Here is a 27362-nt window from a genome sequence, read left to right as displayed (position 1 = left end):
AGCTTCCCAAACCTAAAAGAATACCATAGCTTACGACACCAACAAACTGCAAACAGAAGCTTCACACCAAGTTTTACGAATGTCACCACAAATTCCACTTTCAGATCAAGCTTTGTCAATTCATGTCTCATTCATTCTTCTGAATTCACCTGCAATCCAACCTTTGCAGTTCCTCTGTGAAAAGAGAGAAAAAGAGTTGCTTGGAATCAAAAACCCCAAAGAAACAAACAAAACTCAAACTAGAGAGGAAATAATGCATCATTCTTCTACATTAATTTTATATTGCAAGACCAAATGATGCCCCTTGGGTAGAAATCCATAGGAAGCCAGTTTCATAAATATCAGAAATAAAAGACTTGATCAACGGGATCTCTCTGTGCACTAGGGAGAGAACTGTGTAGCAGTTAACACTGGAAAGGCACAATCGAATGACCTGATAATGGTGTAGCTCTTTACCAGTAGCAGTAAGCACTAGTTAAAGGCAAATTACTTGCAATTGCATCCCTACAGTTTATGGAAATAAAACATGCAAGGGCCAACAAGGATAGGCTCAGAATTTATTCATATACTTACTGGCAAACAAAAGAGAAACCTCTCACTGTCAAAAATCTCATTCTCTTCACTCTTCTTAAATCTTCCTTCGGTCTTAATAAACACTTTCATCCCTCAGTCATTCCATGCCTGTGGTATAAAAGGCTACAAAATCCAGTGCTCTTGCACAGGACAGAAGGAGCATAATTCTTGTACAGATCACAACCCCTCATCAGGACCTGCTTGTGATGACGACGTATAGCAGAAGTGCCTGAGTATCACCCATTGCATGAATTCATGAATGAAGAAAAGGTTCCACTGTAGAGATCATCACAAAAAGCCGAGCAGGACATCATCTTAAAAGTATGGCAAACTCACTGACAACCTTCTGGATCCATTTTAGCACAACAGGAGCCTGGCAGCTACTGAATCAGTCTGCTGCTATTTACTATGTGGCTTTACAAGAGACTCCTAAGAATTTCCTTTTAACTCTTATCTTATGAGCAGGCTGTCATCTTTCTTTTGTTCATCATGAAATTTTGCCATCTGCTCCAAAAAAGGACAGGTTATAGGTGACAAGATGTAGCCAGATTTCTTCCTTAACATATGGGAGGAGGGGGTAATAAAGAAAGATAAACACTTTTTCTGGACACGGCAGAAAACAGGGAAGAAAGAAATCGGAAACCCGATGAAGTGAACAGATACTTTGCTGATCTAGCAACAAACAGCAAGGAAAACTATGACACAGAACTGTGTTGTTCCTGCCAAAACCTCTAATAAAACAGATTCCTAACATGGTAAGAACCACATGCTCCCAATACTCTGCACATGCATCAGCAACTGGAACAATACCAAGTATTGGAGCATTTTATTTTCAAGTCATCTGTATGGAGTCAAGAAGTGAGACAAGAAAATTACACCTGGCCTTTGGAACATTTTTTTGCCCAATTCTAGCCAAGTCGACACTCTTCATTCTTGCTTTAACACACTGCAGATTCTTCTTCGTTGCTTTGGTACAAACAAACAAGCAAGCCAGACATATAATTCAAGAACTGCAATCAAGTTTATTTTACAAGACCAAAGAGAATCCAAAGGTATGTGATAGAGATTGTGTCCTCTTCGTAACCCAGTGTATCAGAACATTACTGGAAAACAGTAGAATTGAGGTAAGTATGAGAGAAAGGGTTATAGAAACTGACATTTAGAAAGCTCTCCTGCAACAAAATGCCATATTAAAAACACTTATCACAGAAAGAGTGTACATTTCTTGCTTAATATTTTTACTGCAGTTAGACACTCTCACACTAACAATGCTTTATTACCTTTTCTTCCTCTGCTTTTTTATTTGTGCTCTCCCCCCTGCATCAAGAAGCGCATCTCTTGTCCTTTCCTGGTTACTATAATTTTCGGATTTGAACTTGTCTTTCTTCTAGACTTAGACAAGATAATGATAATTTATTTCTTCATAATAATAATCATAACATATTGACACTGATAATTCAGTGTCCACATACAGCACAAACATCAACATGTGGATTTAAAGGCTCCAGATCAGTACATTCATTTCCTGCAGATGGAATTCTGTGTCTCTCTCACAGCATCTACAACGTTTAGATACTTCCCTTTTTCAAAAAGTGCAAGAGAGACTGACAGCAAGTGGGAATGACTCCATCCTGGGCAGAGCGTGGGAAGCTGCGCTTCTGCTCCCCTTTCCATCGTGTCTCCCTGCTATCCTCACCATTCCTTGCTATTGCCCTGCTCATGCCCAAAAGCCACTGAAAGCTGCTCAGTCACTCCCCCACAGTGCCCTGCTCCTGAGCCCTGGGACAGGGGGTGAGGAAGCTTGGCACTGGGAGAGGTGCAGAACCTGCAAGCACAATATGACCACAGTGTGGGTGAAGGAGCTTCATGCTAGCTAGGGGTGCTGCTAAGGCACTTGATACAAGATAGCTCTGAGCAGTTTTGAGTAAGTAAACAGTCGAAGTCTTCTTTGGTCCTTCTTAAGTAAGAAATGTTCCTCACAACTGATCTCGGAAACTCTCACTCAACAAGATCTGTTCATACAGATAGAGAAGCACTTTTCTCTAAGACTAAATGTCTCTTTGAGACTAGTACTGGATCTGATACTGCTTGGTTCCAATGCCTCCATCTTTCCTTGCAGTTATCTGTAGGAAGTGAGGGTGAAGCACTGAATCTTTGGAAGTCCTCAGCACACTTACAGTACAATATGCTGCTACTAAGCTGTACTGCCCTGAATTAGAGAAATGTTAAGGAGTCAGTTCTAATTGGTCTGTCAGTACGATCTTTGGGCGTCACTCACCTGTACAGACATGCTGGTATAAAGCAGAACATTTTCTGCATAGTTATATCATCTTACGTTTGAACAATGAGCATTAGCTTAATTTTAATTTCTGTATTATATGTACTGGAATAACTTGGAATTAAAGGAGTGAATGCTGCAAAACCGGAGAAACTTGCTACATCAACTTACCCTAACAAGGCTTCTCTTCCTGTCACAGTATTTATTGTAGTGTTGTACTGAAAACCCACTTAGAAATTCACTAATAATGTACAGGCCCCCAAAGCACTGACTTCTCACATTTCCTGTAAGCTGTGTTACTTGCTGTTTGGTGTTGGTAGGTAGCATCAAGTTTTTCTTAAGAATGGAGGACTTACACTTCCACCAGCACTGTGAAACACTTTGTCTCACTTTATGAATCAAATCAACACCTCCTGTGGACATAAACTGACTCCAGAGCATTGCAGTCTTCCCTATTTTTAAATACCAACTTCCACCTTAATGCTCCATCTTCAGCTGAAAAGTCTTGCTTTAAAAACAGGATTAGCAAGTCAACAGAAAAAATACCTCATTTAATGCTCAAGAAGCCAACAGTGTAGAATCTTGTAAATGTGAGTAACCTTTCTGAAAGCCATAGTGCTATTAACCTTATCTACGTCATATGATTATTGTTAATCAGAGTGTGTAGTTGTTGCAATCCTTATAAACACACAAACACTGGCTGCTTTTTTCATCACAACTTTTGCCAGAAAGCTACACAGATTTCCATACATCCACTGCAAGAACATCTATTTACAAAACAAAATCAAAGATTAAAGCCTATCTACACCATTCTGGTTAAGCTAAATGAGACTGTAACACAAACTGGAAGCAGCATCTTCCACCCTATAAAGAGCACTTAATATGTATGCAACTTCCCATAAGGCTGTTCTAATGCATCTCAGATTGGTTCCACAGGCCACTGATGTCAATCAAAAGTTCCCAATGGATTCAGCACTACATGTTCACAATTTTACTTCAATGCAATAGCACAGTGTTAATTCCCTACATCCCCATGTAAGTTCTTCATCCAGAGCTACTGAAACAAAAATTTACAAAGGAAGGTAATTGTTACTCAACTGTAAACAAGCAGGTAAACCAAGGCAAAGATGCCTACTGCACTTAAGGTTGACCAAGAAGTATTTGTAATTGATGCCAAATATTTTATATCAATGGTCCATTAAGGTACACCATAGTCTCAGTGTCCAATAAAAAAATATTAATAGCAGTGGTTTCTGTAACTTCTGCCCTCTGAAATCTTACCTAGCTGCAACACTGAAACAGACAATAATAAAGTCAGCCAGTTCTCAATATTATTAAGCTTTTCTGGAATTTTTTGGAAAACAAAAAGCCTCATTATAGCTTTCTACAACAACAGCATCACAGCTGACAGTCTGTAGATATTCTACCTCAGCCAGTAGTGACATCCCTCCACTCTCACCTTTGTTCTGAAATAAAGCTTAGACTACATATAGTGCTATTAAAGACTGCCTTAGAGGAGTTCTCACTTGCTGAGTGTCTGAAAAAGGTAAGATGCACAGTTACAAGTCAGCCCAGTTGCACACTGGGTCCCATACGTCCAGGCCTTAGAACAGCAGGTTTATTTTTGGCTTTGCGTATTAATCATAGAATAGTTAGGGCTGGAAAGCACCTTAAGATCACCAAGTTCCAACCTCCCTGCTATGGGCAGGGACACCTCACACTAAACCATATCACCCAAGGCTTCATCCAACCTGGTATTGAACACTGCCAGGGATGGAGCATTCACTACCTCCCTGGGCAACCCATTCCAGTACCTCACCACTCTTACAGTGAAGAACTTCTTCCTTATATCCAATCTAAACTTCCCCTGTTTAAGTTTGAACCCATTACCCTTGTAATGAACCCCTGTCCTATCACTACAGTCCCTAGTGAAGATTCTCTCTCCAGCATTCCTGTAGGCCCCTTCAGATACTGGAAGGCTGCTATGAGGTCTCCACGCAGCCTTCTCTTCTCCAGGATGAACAGCCCCAACTTTCTCAGCCTGTCTTCATACAGGAGGTGCTCCAGTCCCCTGATCATCCTCGTGGCCCTCCTCTGGACTTCTTCTAACAGTTCCATGTCTTTTTTATGTTGAGGACACCAGAACTGCACACAATACTCCAAGTGAGGTCTCACAAGAGCAGAGTAGAGAGGCAGGATCAACTCCTTCGACCTGCTGGTCACGCTCCTTTTGATCTGGCCCAGGATACGGTTGTCTTTCTGGGCTGCAAGAGCACACTAAAGCCGGCTCATATTCATTTTCTCATTGACCAACACCCCCAAGTCCTTCTCCTCAGGGCTGCTCTGAATCTCTTCTCTGCCCAACCTGTACCTGTGCCTGGGATTGCTCCCACCCAGGTGTAGGACCTTGCACTTGGCATGGTTAAACTTCATGAGGTTGGCATCAGCCCACCTCACAAGTGAGTCAAGGTCCCTCTGGATGGCATTCCTTCCCCCCAGCAGCATACCAACCAAACCACACAGCTTGGTGTCATCGGCAAACTTGCTGAGGGCACACTCAATCCCACTGTCCATGTCAGCAACAAAGATGATGAACAAGACCGGTCCCAACACCGATCCCTGAGGGACACCACTTGTTACTGGTCTCCAGCCGGACCTTGAGCCATTAACCACAGCTCTTTGAGTGCGGCCATCCAGCCAGTTCTTTATCCACCGAGTGGTCCACCTATCAAATTGATGTCTCTTAGTCCAAAAGAGCAAATAACTTTCAATAGTAAAGATATTTGCAACTGTTGTCAGCAACAGTGCAAGTGCTCTCTGGCAAAATTTCATCTATCTGGCTACATAAATGAAAAGCAAGATTTACATTCCATTGTCCAATGCTACATCAAATCTCAGACACAGGTCTTTCCCAAAACCAAACTCACCATGGGGGTGAAGATGAAAGCTGCACACTTGCTAGTGGTGTCAAAGCCTAAAGCTGGATAATGGGCAATGGCTATCTTTTTAGCCTGGACAATGTTAGATGTCAAATCCGCCAAGACCTTAAAGACTCAGCCTTTATGCAAATAATGTGCCAGGTGGTGCATAGTTAAAGCTTTACCTATGAAGATGATGACAATAAGCAAGCTAGAGATCTAGAGCTATTGGCATCCCCCTATATCACCACTGGCAACGTGACAGAAGGACAATTACATGCCTTTCAAAAAGAAAACAAACCAGAAGGTTGGTGATTTTCCCCCAGTGACCTTTTTTTAATATACCTAACATTTAAGAGGTGATATAGATATCCCAGTCCCGCAAGCAATACTATCCACTTCAATAAGGATGAATCAAAAGCACAGCAAAGCAAAGCACTGTACAATCTTCAGATGGGAATTTCACCAAAAACTATGAAAGGACTAAGTAGAAAAATTCCAAACCTAAAAATCAGCTTAAACCTTGAAAGGAACACACATGCTCGCTTTCACCCACATAGCCTGTGTGAAAATACAACCTTTATGGCTTGTAACCCTACCAAAGAGGTCCACCTTGCAGGATCAGGGAGCACAGCAATACTACAGTAAGCTGTACAGCAGCAGTTTCCCTCCTTATTTCACTTGACAATGAGAAATTACACCCAAAATTGACCTCTAGCTTTTAGATGTATTTAACCCCAAAACTTTATGTATACCAAAAAGAGATGCTAACTTTGTAAGCCTCCTAACATTTCTTTCTAGGACTAGCAAAAAAATAAGGAGTTAATTTTCCAGACATTTCTACAATGACAAAACAACCAAAACATGATTACAGTTTAAAATTAACAAACCAGGCTTTTCTTCAGTTCTCACCAGCTGATCTGTCTTTTCGGGTTCAAACTGCAATTGTGGCTTCCCTCTCTTATTCCCAATACTCATGTAGCCTACTCTTTAGCAGGTTTCACAGATTTCTAGATACACCATGGATTTAAAACCAATGCTTGGAGGTCTTAACAATATTCTGTCTCATCAAATTACCATCATCTTCTGTCAAAACATGAGGGAACAGTAGGAAAAGTGTGTGTAAGTTCTCTGAGCACAAAATATCTGGAGATTTGGTTATAAATCACAAAAGCCCAGAACAAACATTTCTTCTACAGTGCTCTCTAAATTTGAAGGAGCACTGGGAGATTAAATCTCCCTTTCTCCAAAAGCTGAAGGTCGGGTAGCTTTTTGTTTGGGGTAGAGGGGTTTTGTTTATTGTTAAGTTTGGGGGTTATTTTGTTTGAGTTTGGTTTGGGGGGGTGCCTTTGGTTTATGGGGTTTTGGGGGTGTCTGTTTGTTTGTTTTACATTTTTAATTCTTCTGTGTTACTTCCTCTAAATGTACTAAAGATTTTCAGAAATAAAGGGAATTCAAGGACAGATGATAAAAGCGATTAGAGGCTTAGAAAGAGAGCCACATGAGGAGAGATTATGAAAAAGACTGCCTCATTTCTAGACAAGATGAATGGAAGGGATCAGAAAAGAGACATGGAAAATGAGAAAAAACATGTTACACAATGTTTTCTCACCAGCAGAAAGCAAGCGGACTTAATATTAATTTTTAATGTAAGCCTTTTTGTCTGTTTGATCACGTAATAATCAGTTCATCTACAAAACACTGACTCTATTGCTAGTCTCACTATGGCTGAAAGTGCAGAAAGATTGGTATCATGAATCTCTATCTGTTAATAAATAAACCTGTTAATAAAGGTAAGATGTTTTGGGTTTTGGGTTTTTTTTTTTGTTTGTTTTATATAAAGGAAAAATTCTTACCATTTCAAATGTAAGTCTACCACTAATAAAGAGAAAGTTTTGAATAGGCTCCAATGTGCAAGAAATTACATAATTAGGAATTCCTGTACTTCTCCCTAAAGCATCTGGTACTTGTTAAAAGCAGAAGTTATCTCTGCATAGATGTCTGATGAGATGCAGCAAAGGAACTCATTTAGTTAAGTTTAACTTTAATTGAAAAGATAAGTCATACATATAAATTTATAATCCTGATTAAATGTGAAGAATTTTTGTTCTGCAAGGGGCAAGCAATCAAGAGTGAAGAGTGATGCCCTGATCAGTACCAAAACAAACTGTGTATACAGGTTCCTGAGGTCTAAGTAAGTCAATCTGGTGAGCATTCAGAGATGACAGCTTTAATAGAAGCCTGAAAGGCTGACACAAAGCTCCAGAAGCAAAAGTCAACACAATAAGGCATAAATTAGCACAGCCAAGGTAGCCTGAGTATCTGGAGTGTTACTATTGGAATTGCATAGACCTCTGTGTGAACTCACTGTCCAATGAGCACAGTGTAGCCAGAATCTGAGCACCTGCAGTCTCCCCCAGTACTCACTGCAAAAACAAGTTTCTTTAAGAAAGCACCACAATCCTCTAGCTCTCCTGCAAGCTACATTCCAGCAAGAACAGTACCTCGTGCATGACAGCTAAAAATGCAACCCTGGTTCTCCTGCTTCATGGCTTAGGTCCCGATTTTGAAAGATTTGGATTAGTTTTCAACTAGTAGTAGATATGAAGCACAGTGGAGCTGGCATTAGCCCAGAAGAGCTGAAATATTTTGCACAGCTGTCTGCCCACTTTGAACAACCTGTACCTCCAGTGAGCCGCAGGAATCCAGATTATAGTGACCAGATATTACTGACAAGGAGAGGCAGGGAAGATTTACCAGAACCAAGGTAACCACGTAACCGTAAATCTACACCCACCACATAAAACCAGAACCATAAGGCACTGATATCATGCTACAGGCAACAGCAGTTTTATTGTCCACTGTGTGCTGCCATGCACAGCACAGCTTGCCTCTCTTGTGACTTGTCTAAGGAAGAGAGGAGGAATCCGGCTTCTCCCTCAAAATACTTGGCCTCTTCAGGCATCACTGACACCCACCCTACCCCCCCCCCCCCCCCCGGTTAAGAATGACTCAGCTGTTCTTTATTAAAGTATTCTATCTCTTTTCAGGCACTGGGAACTTTGCAGAAAATGTGGCATACAGGTCATTGGAAAGTTGGTAGCAGAGCCCAGGGTATCTTTTATTTGATATAGCATCAAAGACAAAGGTATTGAACAGACCTGTTGACACACAATGAGTTTTTTAGCTGCAGCAGAAATTTCAAAATCCTTTTCCCCCTCTGATTCTACTATTTTCAAACTCTGATGGCTACATTCACAGTCAGCACTTCTGCAAACTGAATTTGATGATGCCCTCCTACAGCATAAACAGCTGTAATGTCGGAACTGTCTTCTTGCCTGTCCATAGAGAAGGCTTCACTTTCTCATAAGAAAAGTCTTTAGATGGGCTTGAAAGACACAGGCAGTAACCTACAGGGCTGAAGAAGATCTTTAAAAGCTGCCCACCTAAAAACTGGACCCAGTGGCCTGTTTTACAGACTATGGGACACAGCAACTACTTTGACACCTCCCTTTTCCCCAGGCCTCACTAAATAGCTCTCACTCACTACACACTTGTCCCTGTTCTACTGACACAACCACCTCCAAGACCTTCCTCACAGAAGCAAGTCTCCCTACTTCCTTCGTTCTCTGAGCATCCTCTCACAAGCTCTGTATTGCTGGTTTTATGCTCTATGTTGCTTTTGTCTCTATGTTGCAATGTTTGGGAATGGCCGCTTTAATTCCAGCTGCTCTAAGGCTTTTTATTCAGTCGCTGAAAGAAAAACAGCATTCTGGTTTCTTGTTTCTTTTTTACATTATATCACCAGTTGTTGCTGCTCTGGTGCATGACCATTTCCATTCCCCTAGTTAAAGCAGTAAGAGGAATGCTGAAGTTATCCAACCAATTTACTCCTGCTTGTCTGGAATAAGCACAAATGGATTTAATGCAAACTCTTGACATCATCTGGAAACTGCTCCTACCATATCTAGCAATTATTTTGCTCTGCTATCAGTCTCTTACTCTGTGATATCTGGCACAACTTGTAAAGCCCAAACCCTGGAGCACTGCAATTGCATACAACTCTACAAACTTGTTACAGACTCAATCTAGTTCTCATGGTAGCAGGAAGGGGAGGAGCAGCTAAACCTGGTTAAAAGAAACCCCAAATCAGACAGAAACCCAGTGCTTTCATGAAATTGTCTTAAGCATGAGATTTATTTTTCAATATACAAGCATAATACACAACACTGAAATTAGCCATAATACTTCATGCTTTTAAGCAGATCAGCTAGACTATAGAGCAGAGACTTCAAGTTCAACTCTGCGGTATACCAGAAGGCATCCTTGAAGGTACGCAACTTTCTTCCATGACTAAGCTAGGTAGCATATAATTCTTACAGCTAGAACAATGATGAAAACCTAATCAGTTCAGCTTTCAAAGAGAAAACCAAAGGAAAGACATATAAATTTTTAACTGGGTTATGACTAGCATGTGCACCCAGCTTACGTTAGGAAGAGCATTGCAGACTCCCATAGTAAAGCTACACTGTATACTGCCTATTTTTAAACCACTTCATTATGCAGCAACAATCTGAAGCACACCATCTCCTTTCCAGCACTGTCAATCAATGGGCTGTAGGGATAGAAAGTATTGCCAATGTGCGGGGGGGGGGGGTTGGGGGGGGGGGGGGGGGTAAAGGGGGTAAGGGGTGAGGGAAGGATAAAAAAAGCACCAAAATACACCACCCAAAATGCACACACCACCCAACAAAAAAGAAACCCCCCAAACCAGTCTTTCTTCACAATCAGCTAAATCCTACACTTCAAACTGTATGGCTCATTTATTGACCAATGCAGGATCTCAGCACAGAACACAGAATTTCTGCCAGTATCACACAAGAACAACCTCCTTTTCTACATATCTTCCTGTAGTGCACGGGAAGAAAACCCCATTTGTTTTACACCTGCTTGAGCTGACAATTAGGTAAGAATTTGAAATCTGTGCATTAATAAGACAGGTACCATCACTGACAAGATATTCACCACAAAAGCTACTAGACACATGATAGGATTGCCAGCACTGCCTATATGTTTATCTCATGCTGTATGAGGCAAAATATCAAAGTAGTAAGATAAAAATGAACTTTCCAGCAGACCAGAAGAAAAACTATCCCATAAAGCCCTAAGTCACGAGTATACAGTATATTGTTACTTCATCCCTAGCACGCACAGATAACACCTTTTCTGCTGATACCCATCCTTGCCACAGCCCTCTTGCAAGTAACTTCAGGAATGGAACCGTAATCATTCTCTACTGCTAGGTACAATCACCTCATCCACAGTTCACTAAACAACCCTTGAGAAACTAGACCAAAACCAAGTATCCATCAGTGTAATCTAGACAGTCACTTCATTAAATCATCCGCACTGTTGACTTTGGTGAGTAAGTTCCGTATTACTCTCACTCCAAATAGTTTCTGCTGTGGCTATATCTCAAAGACTGGTCTCTGTCATGTCAACAACCCGTTTCATTTCATTTCCCTGCACCAAAGAGTACTCCAAAGTAAGAATACGAGAGAAGCACCGATAAAATAACTCCCTTATAGACAGGCGGACAACCTAGTGAACACGGAGACCTCCTGGGGAACACGCTGCAGGTCGGCGGCTGCCTCGCAGCAACCAAACCCGCCGAGCAGCCTCGCCTCCTGTACGCGGGTGTCCTCGACAGCCCTTCCCGTGCCTGCACACCACTTACCCGCGTCTTGCGGCGCCGGTGCCTCTCCGGGTCCGAGTACGTCCTGTCCACGGCCAGCGCCGTATCGCTGCCCGGCATGCTGCCCTACTGCCGCCTTCTCCTCAGCAGCGCCCGTCAAAACCCTGAGGTCAGGTTCAAACTCCGCTAATGGCCGCCCAAACGGGACTGAGGGGGGTCGGGGCCGCCGCCGCGGTGCGGGAGGGACCGGCACGCCCGGAGGGAGGGGAGAGGCCGCCTCTCCCCTCCCTCCGGGCGTGCCGGTCCCTCCCGCACCGCGGCGACTGCAGCCGCTCCGTTTTTCCTCAGCCGACACACCCGGATTAACTCCTGAGCGCTCCGGCTCCAGCCGCTAAGGGGTGAGGCTGCCGGCGTTGTGGCGCCCATCGGTCGGGTAGTGAGGGAGTTGCGGCTGTGGTATTTCCACCCCCTCCTTCGAAACACGGAGGGTATCTGAGGGGAGAAGGTGGGAGCAAGTTTCAGCCAGAGAGAATGGGCCATAAATCGCGCTTGTTTTGAATTTAGTTTTAATTTGGTCCGAGGGCTGGAGCACCTCCCCTATGGAGACAGGCTGAGAGATCTGGGCTTGTTCAGCCTAGAGAAGAGAAGGTTCTGGGGAGAACTCAGAGCAGCCTTTCAGTGTCTGAAGGAAGCCTGCAACACATCTGGAAAGAGACATTTTAAAAGGGCATGTAGTGACAGGACAAGGGGTAGTAGCTTTAAACTGCATGGGAGTAGATTTAGATTAGATATTAGGAAGAAGCTTTTCACTATGAGGATGGTGAGGCACTGGCACAGGTTGTCCAGAGAAGCTGTGGCTGCCCCATCCCTGGCAGTGTTCAAGGCCAGGCTGGACAGGGCTTTCAGCAACCTGGTCTAGGGGAAGGAGTCCCTGCACGTGGCAGGGGGTTGGAACTGGATGACCCTTAAAGTCCCTTCCAACCCAGACCAGTCTGTGATCCTATGAATTTTGAAAACCGATGCTTCTGGGGGCTGGGGGGAAGGAACAGGAGCTGGGGCAACAGTGATCTCCCACAGGTATGGCTGGACAGAAGGGTGATAGCCCCATTCCTCATGCTGACAGTCACTGGTTGGTTCAGGCTTTTTGCTAAATCTTCAGCTCTTGGAGGGGTTTGCCATCAAGCAGCCATCTTGACTTCCATTAAAAGAAACCTAGACCCATGGCTACAGCAAAACCTGCCAAAACACAACAAATCCTAAAGGCTCAGAAGTCCAAACAGCAAAGAAAGACAGAAACCAGGAGTATTAAGTATGTTGTTGTTTTGCAGCAGACTCACTTGAAAGGTTTTGACTGTTTGCAGCAGCATAAAGCAGTGGATGCATCTGAGTGCTGCTGCTGGAAAGCCCTTGATGCCTACAAATTTCAACAACAAGCATGTACAAAAATTATGTCATACCAACTAAATAATCAGGGTCTACATTTTACAACGGGGTCAGTGGAGCACAACAACCAACTCAGTCTCCACTTCTGTACATTACACATATGAAATAAATCCTTCAGTGGCAGCTTCACACCACACGTATGAACACCCAAAGAAAAATTGGTTTTTGAGGCATGTGTATGCCAATGCACTTAAATTCCTAAGAGTTGAGTGGAGTTCCTGACTGTTTTTTTGCACTTATCTTGAGAATACCTATGCTGAGGAACATATTAAATCAGTACCACTTACATAATTTAATTGTAAACTACTCAGAAGTGTAAGTAGAATACTGGTTTTATAATCACTCAGGAAGCTGTACAGGAAATTTACTGTTTTCTTGCCTGGAATAAACAGAAAAGTTGAGTTACCACTTCTACCTTATTACACGAGGCAGTAATATGGAGTTCCTTCAGACTGACTCCCTTGCAATAGCAGCAGGATTTCACCTTTTAGGTACAGTTGTTACAATGCCCATGCATGAGTCTTTTCTTCTCGAGCTGGAGACAGCACCAGTCCCAAGGCATGTGCATATATAGACATACACAAACAACACAGCTAACTATCCTAGGGGAGCTTGCAGCTCTTAAAAAAAAACTTCCCTGTCACCATTTACATGTTTATTGGAGTTCTGTGTTCTGAGATAACACTGGGATTGGAGGTTAATTATCTGACCCAAGGGCTTCCTTGGTGTTTGCATGTAATGTGGTCTTCAAAAATGAAAGACCTGAAATTCCAAAGCAAAAATAGGATCCTAGACCTCACCTGGCAGGTGTTTCTTCTTTGACTTTAAAACCATTTTTTCACAAAGTTATCTCAAATTAAGCACCAAGTGGGTTTACTAAGGGAAGTATTATTTGCCCAATGCAGTATCAAAGTAACCAAACACCACAGGATACCGGCACACAGACAATGACTTCTCATACAGCTGAATGAGACAGCTGAAGTTAGAAGGCTACTGCAAAGAAGATTTAAAATGAGAACTGAATCAGTCCTTCAGCTCAGAAATGAAAGTTAATTCATTACTCAAAATGTGCCAGAGGGTGGGGAATTCCAGAGGTAAAGGTCAGTAAGAAATTCAATAGGCAAATATGGGTTTGGGGGTTTTCATTGAAGTCATAATTGCACATTTCCAAAGGGAACTGTGCAGTTTCCAGAAGCTAGGATGAAACTTCCTTATTCCTCAGATACTTTGGGGAGTGTTTTTAAGGCTTGCCAGGTGTAGTTGATCAAAGCATAGAGAGGGAAGTAGTTGGAAAAGGAGCACATAAAAGTCTTTGACTGCTTGACTCTTCAGTAATACAAGGCTTATTATAAGTCACGGTTCAGTCAAAAGTTTGAGAGTTTTATTTTAAATATAAACTTTGTTTAAATAATACCAGCAAGCCAGCCACAATATGATGAAACTTCAAGATGAAAAGAGGCAGGGATGTGCAATATATATTTAGAGGTGTTATCATGTGTGGTTGAGCTCAGTAGGATTAGCACACTGATGAATACATTTATGAAGAAAGCACTCTCTCCTAATGCAGTTTCTAAGAAGATAGGATAATACAGTTAGTCTTGTAATACCTCAGTGCAGCACTGGTCACACCTTCCAGTCAAGCCTGTGGATCCGTTTGCTTGGGTGCTGCTCTCAGCAGCAGCAGTTACTGCTATGCATACCAGTAACTATAGCTCTAATGTCCTGTGCCAGCAGTGAAAACCCTGGCACTGAGAGGTTCCTGGAGGAGCTTTGACCATGGGCAGCCAGTTGGACAACTAGAAATAAGTGCTGCACATGGCAGTGAGTGATGGTGAAGGAAAAATAGCTCCCGGGGTAGAGGCACCTGTCCTACAAGTCAGAAGAGCCCTTCAAAGACAATTAGAGGGCTGGAGCACCTCTCCAATAGAGACAGGCTGAGAGAGCTGGGCTTGTTCAGCCTGGAGAAGAGAAGGCTCTGGGGAGAACTCAGAGCAGCCTTCCAGTACATAAAGATCTAAGAGAAAGCTGGAGAGGGATTTTTTGGAAGGCAATGTAGTGAGAGGACAAGAGGGAATGGCTTTAAACTGAAAGAGGGAAGATTTAGATTAGATATTAGGGAATTAAATGGTTCAAAGCAGGCCTGTCACATGGAGACTGAGCTTTCTACAGATTACTCCTGTCTCCATTCCAAAAGCTACATCTTTGCCATCCATTTCATGCTACATGAGCCTGCTCAGCAGACACAGCAGTCCCACCTATGAGCCATGAATTATCTGTACTGATTTATGTGTAGGCCATGGAGGGAGAAGTAGCAGCAGTGGCAACAGTGGGAATACTTAGCAAATCCCAATTCCCACACAGTGTAATCCCGTAGATGGTGTTGTACACACATACTGGGGAGTATCACAAGAAAGGAATCCTCTATGGAGATGGAAGGCATGCAAATTCTGTCATTAGGAGGCTGGCTTGAGGTTTAGCCCCGTTCTCTTTCCAGTTTTATCATGAATCTGGATCTTGGCAATTTACTTGGCTTCTTTGGACCTCCACTACCACATTTGTAAAAGGAAAAGCACAGCACATCTTCCTGCAGAGAACCTTGAGCTCTCCGGAATTAAAAATTCTATTATTAAATGTTGTTTTCTGATGTTTGTTAGGAGGAATTAAACACATGATGTCAAAAGCATATTGTCAAAGGTACAATCAGGAAGAAGGCGAAGGTCCCTTTTTCCACAATGGTAACATTTGTTCTCTAAACAGGATACTGGGGCTTCTTATGAGGGAGATTTTAACATGCCCTCCAAAGCTTTTTCCAAGAGCTTGTAGTAACTAGCCTCTGGGGAAAAGGTCTATGTGTTCACAGACTGTCACCATGTCATTTCTAAGTCTGACAGTAAATGGGACAGTCCTGAGTGATGTCGGTCTTGCAGTTATCCGTGAGCCCACTGTCACAGTTCTCAGTTTATCTGCCAAAGCATGAGCCTTTCACACCCACAGGAAAGGAGATACTCCGCTTGTTTGTACCCAGCACAAACTACCAAGGGATCACACTGACACAGATTGCACTGGCTCTGACGTACATTCAGATGTTGATAAACATTCAGATGTTGAACTAAAATTTGACATCACCTCCTCTCCTCCCTCGTCCTCTCCTCACTAAGAAATATTTTGTGTGCTTGCAGGATGTGAAAGACATGGGCATTCCATGAATACCCATTTTCTACACAGGAAAAAACCTCCCAAACTAAGACTGCCATTGTGTGTTACTGAGATACACTGATAGGAGTTGAAGGATAGAGAAGCAAATGGAAAATTCCAGTTGAGCGTAACAGTTCTCCCTCTTCCTCCTTTCCCCTGCCTATTATCTCATGTCACTTGCTGTCTGATGAGAGGCAATGTCAAGCCATTTCTTTTTGGTACTGCATATGAAATTTCTGCTACATAATTCCTCGTTGCTGCTGCTGAGTGACAGCCATAGTGCAAACAGAACCGACAGGATGGTGGCAGTCTTTTGCATTTCAAACGCTGTGAATAAGAGCCATCTTTTTAGTAGACTTGAATGCTGGCTGTTCTGTGTACCCAAGAACTTGCCTGGAGCCCAGCTATTTACACTAAAGATGACCCATGTTGCAGAGGTGAGTACAGAATTCTCCCTTGGGCAATGTGAGTGGTTGCTGCTCACCAGCTTACAAATATTCTTCTGCCTCAAAGGATGCGATTTGGGGCTGCATAAGTGTATGCATCCTGTCTGTCCTGAATCAGCCACTTTGGTATTGACATGAGGTATGCAGGACCAACAGATGCAGCCTCTTGGCACATAAAGGTGTACCCCATTCCAAAATATGAATGTGAATTTGCATCCAAACTGTTTAGACTGCGGCCAAAAGACAGCCAGACTGACTCTCCTATTACTGCATATCCTGATAATTACATCAGTGCAAACTTTTATCCCAAATTAAAATAAACAAGCCAAAACCTCAAATTAGACATAGCCCATGAGCACAGGAATTGCTCTCAGGATGTGCCACCTCTACCCACTGCTCAGAGAAGTGCACACAGCCCCCCATCATGTGGCCTGTAGCTGGGTAGCTGATATATGAGCTCCTAAAGGCTCTGTAAGTCAATACACCACAGCATTCACCCTACTGCTTAATGGCCATAGCCTCACATCTAGACATCCCAGCTCAATTTGTGGCTGACAGTTCCACACAGGGGTTGTAAACCATGCTGGATAGGAACCTGTCAATTTCATTTGTCTATGAAGTGCATTGCCTGGCTGTGGCTCTGTATTAGTTATGTCATGCTAAATGTGTGACATCAATTATTTCCATATCAAGAGACAATGTCAAATGCAGGAATAGGACTTCTTTGCCAGTCAACCAGAAAACACAGATGGGTTATGAGAGGCCAGAAAAATTAATGATTATCCACACAAGCCTACAGCACTTCCTGGTGAGCGTTGTTACAGCGCAGCCCTTTGGGTTTCACTGCAATGACTATCTACAGAGGTGCAAGTTACAGGGACATGAAGCTCAAGTTCCCTCACCACTATCAAAGCTGACCACCTACAACTCATCTAACTATTGTTCTGCCAAATCTAATTCAATGCAATATGAAAGCTTTCCTTTACAACCAGGTGAACAGGGAAGCATGATAAGTCAGTTATCTGGTAGGTTAACTGGGCATTAATACAAGATAAATATGGTTAAGTGCCCATTTAAGGTGAGCATAATAAAACCAGGAAGTTCTTTCCAGTTTACTTCTCAACCTACCAGACCTCAGTGCATGGTGTTCAGCTCTAATTTGGGTGACAAGCAGTTGAAAGATTAACATCAACTAAGCAGAAAAGCCCCAATGCCACTATGTTTGATTGGCATCAATTTGCCAAGTACTCCATTTTCACAACGAATATTTTAAAGGCAGCAGATTACAAACAAAACAACACAGCATAGCACAGACATTTGCATTATGCTACTTAAATCTGCATCAACCATCATTCCTAACTATCCAGCAATATACTCCCTTTACTCATTGAAATATAGTCATTTATCAAGGAGCCAGTTCTGGGTTATTACTATGAATTAATATATAATTCCACAGGATAGTTTTCACTGAATAAAGTATTTGCTGTATTTGTTTCTTGGTTGTATTGCTAACAGGTATCACATTCATTTTACTTTAATTTTATAATGCTTTTTATGGAAAAAATCCAGGTCCATTGATTAAGGTTTTGCCAATTGCTCCAATATGCAAAGCCTTTATCACAGATTTCTGCATATTCCACAGAAAATTCACTCACTACTCATGTCCCAAAGACAGGAGCAGAGCTTCATAACTTCCTGCATGTAAGTATTCATTCTTAACAAGATCAAACTGCAGCATCTTGTACTCATGCCTTCCTTCATCAGATCTATACAGTTAATGACTATTGGAATCATGATTTAGATTAGATTTACTGAGTTTAGACACGTGACTAGTTGACCGCAGAATCAAGTAATGAACTACAACATGGTTCCTATTTTTAACTATCCTTGTGCTGTCAGATGGTTCAGGATAGCTTGTGAGAAAATACAGATTTTAAGCAGAAAAAAGTAAGTCTGAATTGTTAACACATGCTCATACTCATCCTTTTGGGCCTGTAACAATTGGATTTCCATGATCTGTTATTCATTATGAAATTTTTGGGACAATTTTTGAAGATTGAAGTCTTTTGCTTTGCTCTTATACAACTGGTGAAATACATGAGATATCATTCAGTATAGTTTTCTTAGCCCTAGGACCTTAGTTTTAGCAGGAATATATAAGCAGCAGCTTATTTTGCAATGCTTTTGGAAACTGTAGCAACACAAGATAGTGTCCTAGCATTTCAGGGAGTTTTCCCCTGAAGTTCCATTATGGAGAATGTTACATCATGAGATCACTAGAAAAGGGAAGGGTGGAGATAGAACATTTGCTGATAAAAATTCCTATACCACTATATAGGAATGTAATTTTCTGAAACAAGATTAACACATTTTTTTTCCAGCACAGCTGTAACTGAGCTTTTCTTACTAAAGTTAAATCCATGAAGGGTAGGATTTGTTTTTCTTTACTTTCCTAAGCAATGTGAATATGTTGATAAACAATTTACATGTAAAGCAATCCTAAGGCAACAGAAGCGTAGAGAAACTCATTGTCCGCAGACACCTGACAGCACTGCTGAAGATACCCTGCAGCAGCCAAACAGTTCTGTGGCTGAAAGAAACTGAAACCCCTTCACCCTTCCAATGCCGATCATGTACGCAGCCTGCCCTACCCATCACCAGCTAGCCTCAAGTGTCACTGAAAGCTGAAGCTGTCCCTCTTCCTACCTAAAGCCCCCACAATTTTGGCAGCAGGATCAGCTCTGAAGCAAGTAATTGCATCTGCTCGAGCTACCAGCACGTCCCTACTTCTTTTTGTAATCACTTCGGGACATCAATTTTACAGATGTCACACAGATCATACAGATTTTTCAACCCCAGTATAAAGCCATGACATTATTAAGAAGAATCTCACAGGCACACATGCTTACAAATCAAAATGGAGGAAAAAAACTGTAACAATTATAGGCTTAGTAGTGAAACTGATCTTTTACAATCTTCCCTTAAACTGATTTGTGTTTGTGTGTGTACTCACATACATACATAGCCTTACAAACAAATACACAGCTTTATAAACAAATTTATTTCAAGTGTTTTAAGGGGAGAAATGGAATGTTTCAGCTTTCCTATTCTGCTAACAAAGATTAATTATTACATGTGGGTTTTGAAACACTTGCAATTAAGAGACTCAGTAGGAAACACTAGAGCAATATATAAACTAACAGCAACATAAGAACTCTAATAGCAACATGGTATATATGATGAGTCATTAAGAGTTCTCAGACGCAGGCATATAAGTTACCACAACGTACCAGCTGAAGAGCAATTCTGTTACAGACATCAAGACAAACCCTTCAGAAACAAGTAGTATCACTAGACATAAGACATGAAGGGAACCTATCTACCTTGCAGCTCAGTCTGACACTCACCATTTCCAATGATTTTCAGCATTCCAAACATACGTCTGATACATTTATGAAACACCAGAGCATATTCTTCATTAACACCAAAACCTCACATTTCTTTTGATGAAAAGTTGTCTTTTTTCTAAACAACACATTTTCTCACATTTTCTATCTTTTAAAACAACGTATCACAAACCTATCACTGTTTGAAAGCAGGAAAAAAACTCCTGAGAGCTCTTTAGGTTTTATCTTCTTTTCATTTCTCCCACAAGTTTTCATAAAAATAACTTACCATTTTCCAGCAGTCCTGTTTTGCATTGCCAAAACCCTAGGTATGGTTTGAAGATTGGCTTAAGTTGAAAGGCGCGGCTCTGCCGTGGCTGTTAAGCAAAGTTGCTCTAACCACGTACCTGTAGCTCTGCTGTAGCTGCACAGGGAGTAATAGCAAGCACCTGCACAAGGGCACTCTCTATATACAACCCTGTTGCGTAGCTGAAGGACCATCCCAGCTACAGGTGGGGCTTCCTGGTGGCACTACCACCAGATGACATCAGCAGCATCGAAACTACAGGCAGCCCCAAAACTACAGGCACGGTAAGATAACAGAGGGCCATAAAAAGAAATGGCCATTTACTGATACCAGCCTGGAAGGTACCCATGTGAGCTGCACACAGGGAGTAACATTGGCAGAGAAGTATTTATGCTGTGTACTTAAGCTGCCATAAAAACTACTGACTGTTTGGATGCCACTACTTCGGAGTTAGTATGTAGAATTGACGACTGGTAGCCTGTAACACTATGTGTGTATGTAGTAGCAGTAGAGAGATCTACCCATGTTTGGTCTAGTATCTTATCCTTGAGGCTGGGTTCTAACAGTGTTGAGTTGCTCAGAGAGCTGATCCAGGTGAAAACTACCTCTGCCAAGACAAAATAAATTTTATTAGATAGCAAAAATACATACATATGAGTTTTATTACCTCTCACGTGACTGGCTGCACAGTTCCTTAAGCCTTGGTGTTGACTCAGGGAAATGGGCAGGGAATCAGGCCTGAGAGCAGAAGGCAGAACCTAGCAGAAGTCAGAAGTGAGGACTAAACGTATTCATGCAATCACATTATCAGTTGTCAGGGGTCATAGTATGCTGGGATTTTATGAAGGTTAATTATCCTTGTAAAACATGGAGCGAGGATACAGTCAAGTGTTAAGCCATTTAACATTTATGGAAATCTGTAAAAGCATAGGCACCCCAAAATGAACTATTAAACCTTTAAAATTAACTATTTTCTCATTTTCTAACAGAACTTCAATAATAGTATGGTTTAGTCAGGCCTTAGAAAAATAACAAACAGCTTAATCCAAGCAAAAACTTAGCGGGAAGCTTCAGAATGAATCCTCTGGTGAAGCTGAGATCAGCAACTATATCTGAATATCATAATACCAGCTGCTGAGGAGGGAAAGATGAAAACTAACAGAACTGCCTGAAGGACCAAGAATAACGCAGATGTGGCATTAGAACATCTAGAACATCCATGAAGATAAAGCATCTGAGGTATGCGAATGCTTATCTGGTTTGCTAGAAAAGGGGAAAAAAAATCTTTCTGTGTAACTCAAATAACTGACCCAGCCTGTCTTCTCTAAGAATGTGTAATCTCCAGAGGATGCTTTGCTAAATCTGTATAAACTTTCTCCTGGTTAGTGATAATGAAATTCCCTTTAGCTATCTGGACTTCATCTGGTCAGTCCCCAAAACCATAATGCATTTATTTTTCTAAGGCATCCAATAGTAAGAAATAAGGGCACATCTGTACACAAAACAGCTCAGTGATGCAGAAAAGAAGTAGATAAACTCAAATAAATCAACAGGGAGCTTTTGCATTCTTCTGTAGTGAATGGAGCAGCAAAATAAACATTTAAAAGTTAAATAATGTCCCTAAGCATTTAAATAGCTTAAAGTGAATCCTGTTCTTAAGAGGAGAATAAAAACAAACTTTCAGTAACTGCTCTCGGCAAGACATCTTCAGCCCATCTATCAAACACACAGAGCAATTTTAAACCAGAAGAGATTAACAGATCTCAAATCAGCAGGTTTTTCCTCCACAAGGTATGTTTTCTATTTATGGATAATTTTTTATTTCCTCTTCGCATGCACAGAGCTAAACCCCCTGCAGCTTATTTGCATTGCAACTCTCTTCCCCCAAAACTTCTTGACACAGCCCTCTTGTTTCCTTCTGTAACTTCTAGATCTATGCATATACAAATGTGACATTGGTAAACACATGCACATGTGCATTTATTTCTCCATCCCCTACTTTTCCAAAAATCCTCAGCAGCTGTGAATGACACTTCCAGCAAATGAATCCCTACTGTTTCCAGCATGTCTTCATACTGCCCTGTAATCTCAGAAATAAGAAGAACACTAGACATGAAACTTTAAGGTTAAAAACACACTGCTCAAGCTACCTTTTCTTTGTTAATGTAGTATTCTACAGATGTACATATATATAAACATACATTATTAATTTATGCCTCCCCAGTACTTACAGTATTTTATAGGTGGAGCAAGCATTTTACATATGGCACTGAGTGGAGTGTAGGGGGGAACACCCACATCAGAGGAGGGCTACAAAGATGCTCAGAGGGCTGGCGCACCTCTTCTGTGAAGACAGGCTGAGAGAGTTGGGGTTGTTCAACCTGGAGAAGGGAGACCTTATACCAGCCTTCCCATACCTAAAGGGGGCCTATCAGAAATCTGGAGAGAGACTTTTTACCAGGGTAAGCAGTGACAAGACAAGGTGGAATGGCTTTAAAATGGAAGAGGGTAGGTTTAAATTAGATAATGGGAAGAAAATCTTCACTATGAGGGTGGTGAGACACTTGAACAGGCTACCCGGAGAAGTTGTGTCTGCTTCATCCCTAGCAGTGTTCAAGGCCTGGTTGGATGAGGCTTTGAGCGACCTTCTCTAGTGGAAGGTGTCCCTGCCCATGGCAGGGGGGCTGGAACTGGATGAGCTTTAATGTCCCTTCCAACCTGAACCATTCTATGATTTTATGCCATCCTGACTTCAGTCTGACAAAAGCCTGAGCAGTGTTAAGCTGTGCACTGTGCTGGATGGACAGTAAAGAGTAAAAGAGGACATGGGAAAGAAAGTTAACAGTTTCTTTGAGAAAGGACCTACCAGACTTGATACATTTTTACCGCAAGAAGAAATAAATAAGTGGACTTGTTCTGCATGTTACTGGTTTATTGGAGGGGTTTGTGGTTTTTGGTGGTTAATTCTTGCAATAGATTTTCTTGAATGTCATGAAGTTGCAACAAACTTTTTGACTTCTGTGAACATTACCAATTTCCAACAGCTATGGGCCCTCCCAAATCTCTTCTAGTGTTGCTGATGGGGTTTAGTTCAATAAATTGTGGACAGCCATTAAAGTAGGGAAAAAAACAATCCTGTAATTGAAATGAGCAAGTTCTTCTCATGTTCTGTAGAACTACTCAAGTATGACACTGCATCAGGTCTGAAGTTTACTATATTACTGCTGTAGATGTGCAATAAAATCTTGCCTTCAGCCACTAGTAAATTTGAAATTCTTTTCACCACAAATTCTGTGGTGAAATGTCAGATATAGAGCCCTCAGTCATACTTACTTCTGTGTGTCTAGCTATTTCAAGCTAGAATTTATATACATAAATACTTATATTTATAGATACATGTACTTATAAAAGAATACATAACAGCATCATATCCTGAATCAGAAGTATGAGAAGCTGTATGAAAACATGCAGCTTTAATACTGAGCAGCTGCACTGTTTTCATATTAATAGGTTGGTTGCAAGCTACGGGAACACTTCCACCAGGACAGTCTCAGAAAGAGGGAAGAAATATATCATTTGTTCTAGCTGGCTTTTCCTAATTCCATTCTCTAAGAATTAACTGAACAAGTGCAGAAAAGGTACCTAAGAGCCATATACATGACAACATAAGAAATTCCAGAAATGTCTCTAGGTTTCTGTATGCATGTTACTTTCCTGATTCAAACCTAATGATAGTAATTTAACTGATTTTGACCATCAAGAATTTGATCAGCATATAGTGCTACTGCTTAGACAAACCAAGATTCCTGCAGATGAGACATTACAATTCCATTAGACCTTGTAGATAACGCTGTCAGTATTGGTCAGCATCAGTCTCTGCTGTGGTAGAATTTACCATGTAGGTGAGATATCTGCTGCAGTGGATGCTCAAGACTAATACTTTGGACTCTGAATTTTATATAGTTTTGCAAAGATGCTGATGTATTTATGCAAGTACTTTAATGACTATGCTGACCTTCTCAGATCGTGACACATGAGAAAGAACATGGAAACTATTTTAGAGATTTTATAAATGTGCACATACAAGTTATTGACTTAATTTATGGCCAAAGGCTCTTCTGTGAGGTTATTTCAAAGGCACACTGATATTTTACCAAATTACTCATTGTTCAGGGCTATAGTACATGCATCATGTATTAAAACTTCAGTTTCCCTGATAATCTACTTGGTCTTTTCATTTTTCATCTGTCTTTCCTTAAAAGAGATCTGGAGAGTATAAAGGTAAGGCACTACCTTTGAGTAGCACGTTTTAAAAAACCACAGGAAAAAAACCTTCAAATTTCAGATATGGCCATAGCACTAACACCGCTAAACTGGGGAGTTGAAAAGCCTCCTGCTACAACCTTTTATTAATATTCAACCTTGATCTTCCTGCATACTTTGATTTTGTGACTTACTTGGAAGCCTTGATACCTACAGGATCTTTGAAATATTTTTTATAATATATATCTATAAATTGTTCATAGCAACTGCGCTTTAGTATAACACAAATAAATATATCTCAGTGATACTGTTAAGCAAATAAAAGATGACACTGTTCCCGGAGCAGAACCTCTTGAGCTCTCTGTGTTGGCCATCATTCCACTATAGTGTCTTTTTGCAGTCAGCACAGGATGAATTTCATCCCTCAGGGAGTTTCCAACCAATCTCATTTCTGTCAGCCTCTCTGAAAGATGGAGAACAGTGGATGGATGCCTTAGATGAATTTGAACTAAATCACAAGGAAGACAGATGTTGTTAACTGGGTTTCTTCTGCTGCTGAAAGCTGATGTCTCAGCTGTGTACTAATGGAAATTCTTGTCAGCAGAGATGGTTTGTTTTGACCATGCTATGTCATTCAAATGTTATAACAGAAATTGGATTGTTTTTTGGCAGCAGCCAGCTTTCAGAGGGCACTGAGATAGTTATAATTGATACTAAAAATGGCAACAAAACTCAGCAATCTGCTGTGTAGGTGATACTGCAAGACACATGAAAGCTTGCCTGAAACAACCCACCACATCTGTTGGCATGCTGTAATACAGCAGTAGCACGTTTTAAATTTGCTCTGAGGTGAGAAAACTTGATGTAAACAACTGCTTGCATTTGTCAATATCTACCTCTCAATGTATATTGATCACTGGAAGCCTGAAAATAAAGCCACTGTGTAGTGCACATGTTTTAGCTGCATCTCTGGCAAAAAGAGTGTTTTCTCGTCTCAGGCAGAGGACAGCAAGCACTTTCTTTCAGTCTGAAATTGCGTCGTTTGCCATGGAGTAAATACATCTGAGCCTTCCTGCAGCAAGAGCAGAGGAGGAGGGGGCTGGGGTGGCAGATGTCACCTTCTGGGTCCTCGAGGAGATGATGTGCAAGGCATGTGTCCTGCTCCCTCCACTCACAAGGTGGATGGAAACTCTACTGAGAGATACTGTTGCCTCCACTGATGTGATATGATAAACTCTTATGCTGGTTTTTTTCTGTTCAAATCTGCCTGTGGCCTTATTTACTAATGCCAGTTACCCTGGATGGATGCCCAGCAAGGAAAAATTGGCACCAGATCATCGGAGGAGGAAATGAGATGTACTATCAGTAGCTGTGTCTTTCTGTTGTTAGGTTTTTCAAGTATTTTCAGGTGTTTCACCGCTTGTACAGGACCCTGGGGAATGCTATGGGAAGTTACCGGAGCACATATGATTTTATAACCCTTCTCCAGGTGCATTTTTACAAGATGGAGTCAGGGATAGATGGCGTCAGGAGAACAAGCTCAGCGGCTGAGGCTTACTTGGAGGCCTTTATGCAAGAAGCTGACAGTAGGAGACAGCGTGTGGTACTTAGTGTCTGTTCTTGTGCAGGATGGTACAGGAATGGAGGAAGGTACCTAAACCACTTCGACAAAACTTTTCTGCTCCATGGGCAGCCTCCAAAACCAGCTATGACTTTGCCTTCATCTGCGCTTCCCAAGAATGAAAATAAAAATCATTGCAACAGGAAAGGAAATCTTTCAAGTAAATGAAAGTAACCTTTCAAATCCCCAGGAGCATAAATATGCACCAACACTGTATTATGCCTTAAAATTTTTATGGAACTTGAAATGTCCATGTAGCCTACAATGGCTTCACAAAAATACCAAATCCCTTTAAAGCTGAAGACATTAATGAAACTGTGACCCAGAAAACCATTTCTATTGATTTTTGTTTCTCTTGCCTGCTGTTGCTGTAAACATGCTTCTCATTCAGAAGACTTACTTTTAACCGTGTTTACACCATTATCTGGACATATGGGGGGGAGAAACTGATAGGATATGGAAGAGTGTAGGGGAGGAAGCAGCAGTATGTGAAGAGCAAGAGAGGTGATGTAAGCTTGCATTTTTTAAGAGCAACAAGCATGTTGATTTTTAATACATCATTATCCTTGCTTTAAGGTCCCTAGTGAAAACACTAACAGCTGAGAGAAAACAGAGACATGGCAGCACCATCTGGCACACACAGCATGGGAGCAAGCAGCAGTGCCAAGCATGACTTCTCTCTGTTTGAACTGCAAAGTCCCCAGCCTCTGGGGGTATGCAGTGGGCTGTACAAGTCACACACTGGCCAGTGGAGGGTTAGGGCAGGTTATAGGGGCTGTTAGCCATGTACCACAATACACGAAGGAGGTGTAAGGTAGGGAGATGGGAGCTTAATGTCCAGGTCAGAGGCCAGTTAGCTCTGCCACTGTGCGAGGCCCAGAGGACTGTGCCACCCCTCCTGACAGATGTAACATCATCCCCTAATGCTGCGCTTTGGCAACCCAGAGCAGGGCAGAAGACAGATGCTTATCATGGAGAGAGCTGGAAGCAATACCACTAGGTGTGCGTTTCCCCAGCTCTGTGCCCACCATGGTCCACAACGGGCCATCTTTCTGAGGGCTGCTACAAGACGAGTTGGAAAATGGCAGCATAGCAAACATGGAAGTCTATAACTTTGAATTATAGAATGGTTTGGATTGGAAGGGACCTTAAAGATCCTGCCACAGGCAGGGACACCTTCTACTAGTCCAGGCTGCTCAAAACCCCATCCAAACTAGCCTTGAACACTGCCAGGGAT

At 41.8% G+C, this 27362-nt stretch overlaps 1 protein-coding gene across 2 annotated transcripts in view; it reads right to left on the bottom strand.

Annotated features, from left to right (window-relative positions):
* Positions 1 to 27362, bottom strand: part of TMCC3 (transmembrane and coiled-coil domain family 3) — a 152312-nt gene that overhangs the window by 45850 nt on the left and 79100 nt on the right. Inside the window, exon 1 of one of the 2 annotated variants that reach the window (XM_005143117.3) lies at positions 11507 to 11671. The exons of the other annotated variant lie outside the window; for it this stretch is intronic. Within the exon in view, the coding sequence (XP_005143174.1) occupies positions 11507 to 11584 (78 nt within the window). The 5' untranslated portion in view covers positions 11585 to 11671. Of the gene's footprint in view, positions 1 to 11506; positions 11672 to 27362 lie in introns of those variants that run through there. 2 annotated transcript variants of the gene reach the window in all.

The sequence above is a fragment of the Melopsittacus undulatus genome, chromosome 5, assembly GCF_012275295.1.
Source record: "Melopsittacus undulatus isolate bMelUnd1 chromosome 5, bMelUnd1.mat.Z, whole genome shotgun sequence".
In the NCBI taxonomy this organism is placed as follows: Eukaryota; Metazoa; Chordata; class Aves; order Psittaciformes; family Psittaculidae; genus Melopsittacus; species Melopsittacus undulatus.
Note: the sequence above shows the minus strand (reverse complement) of the source record. Positions and strands in the feature narration are given on the sequence as shown.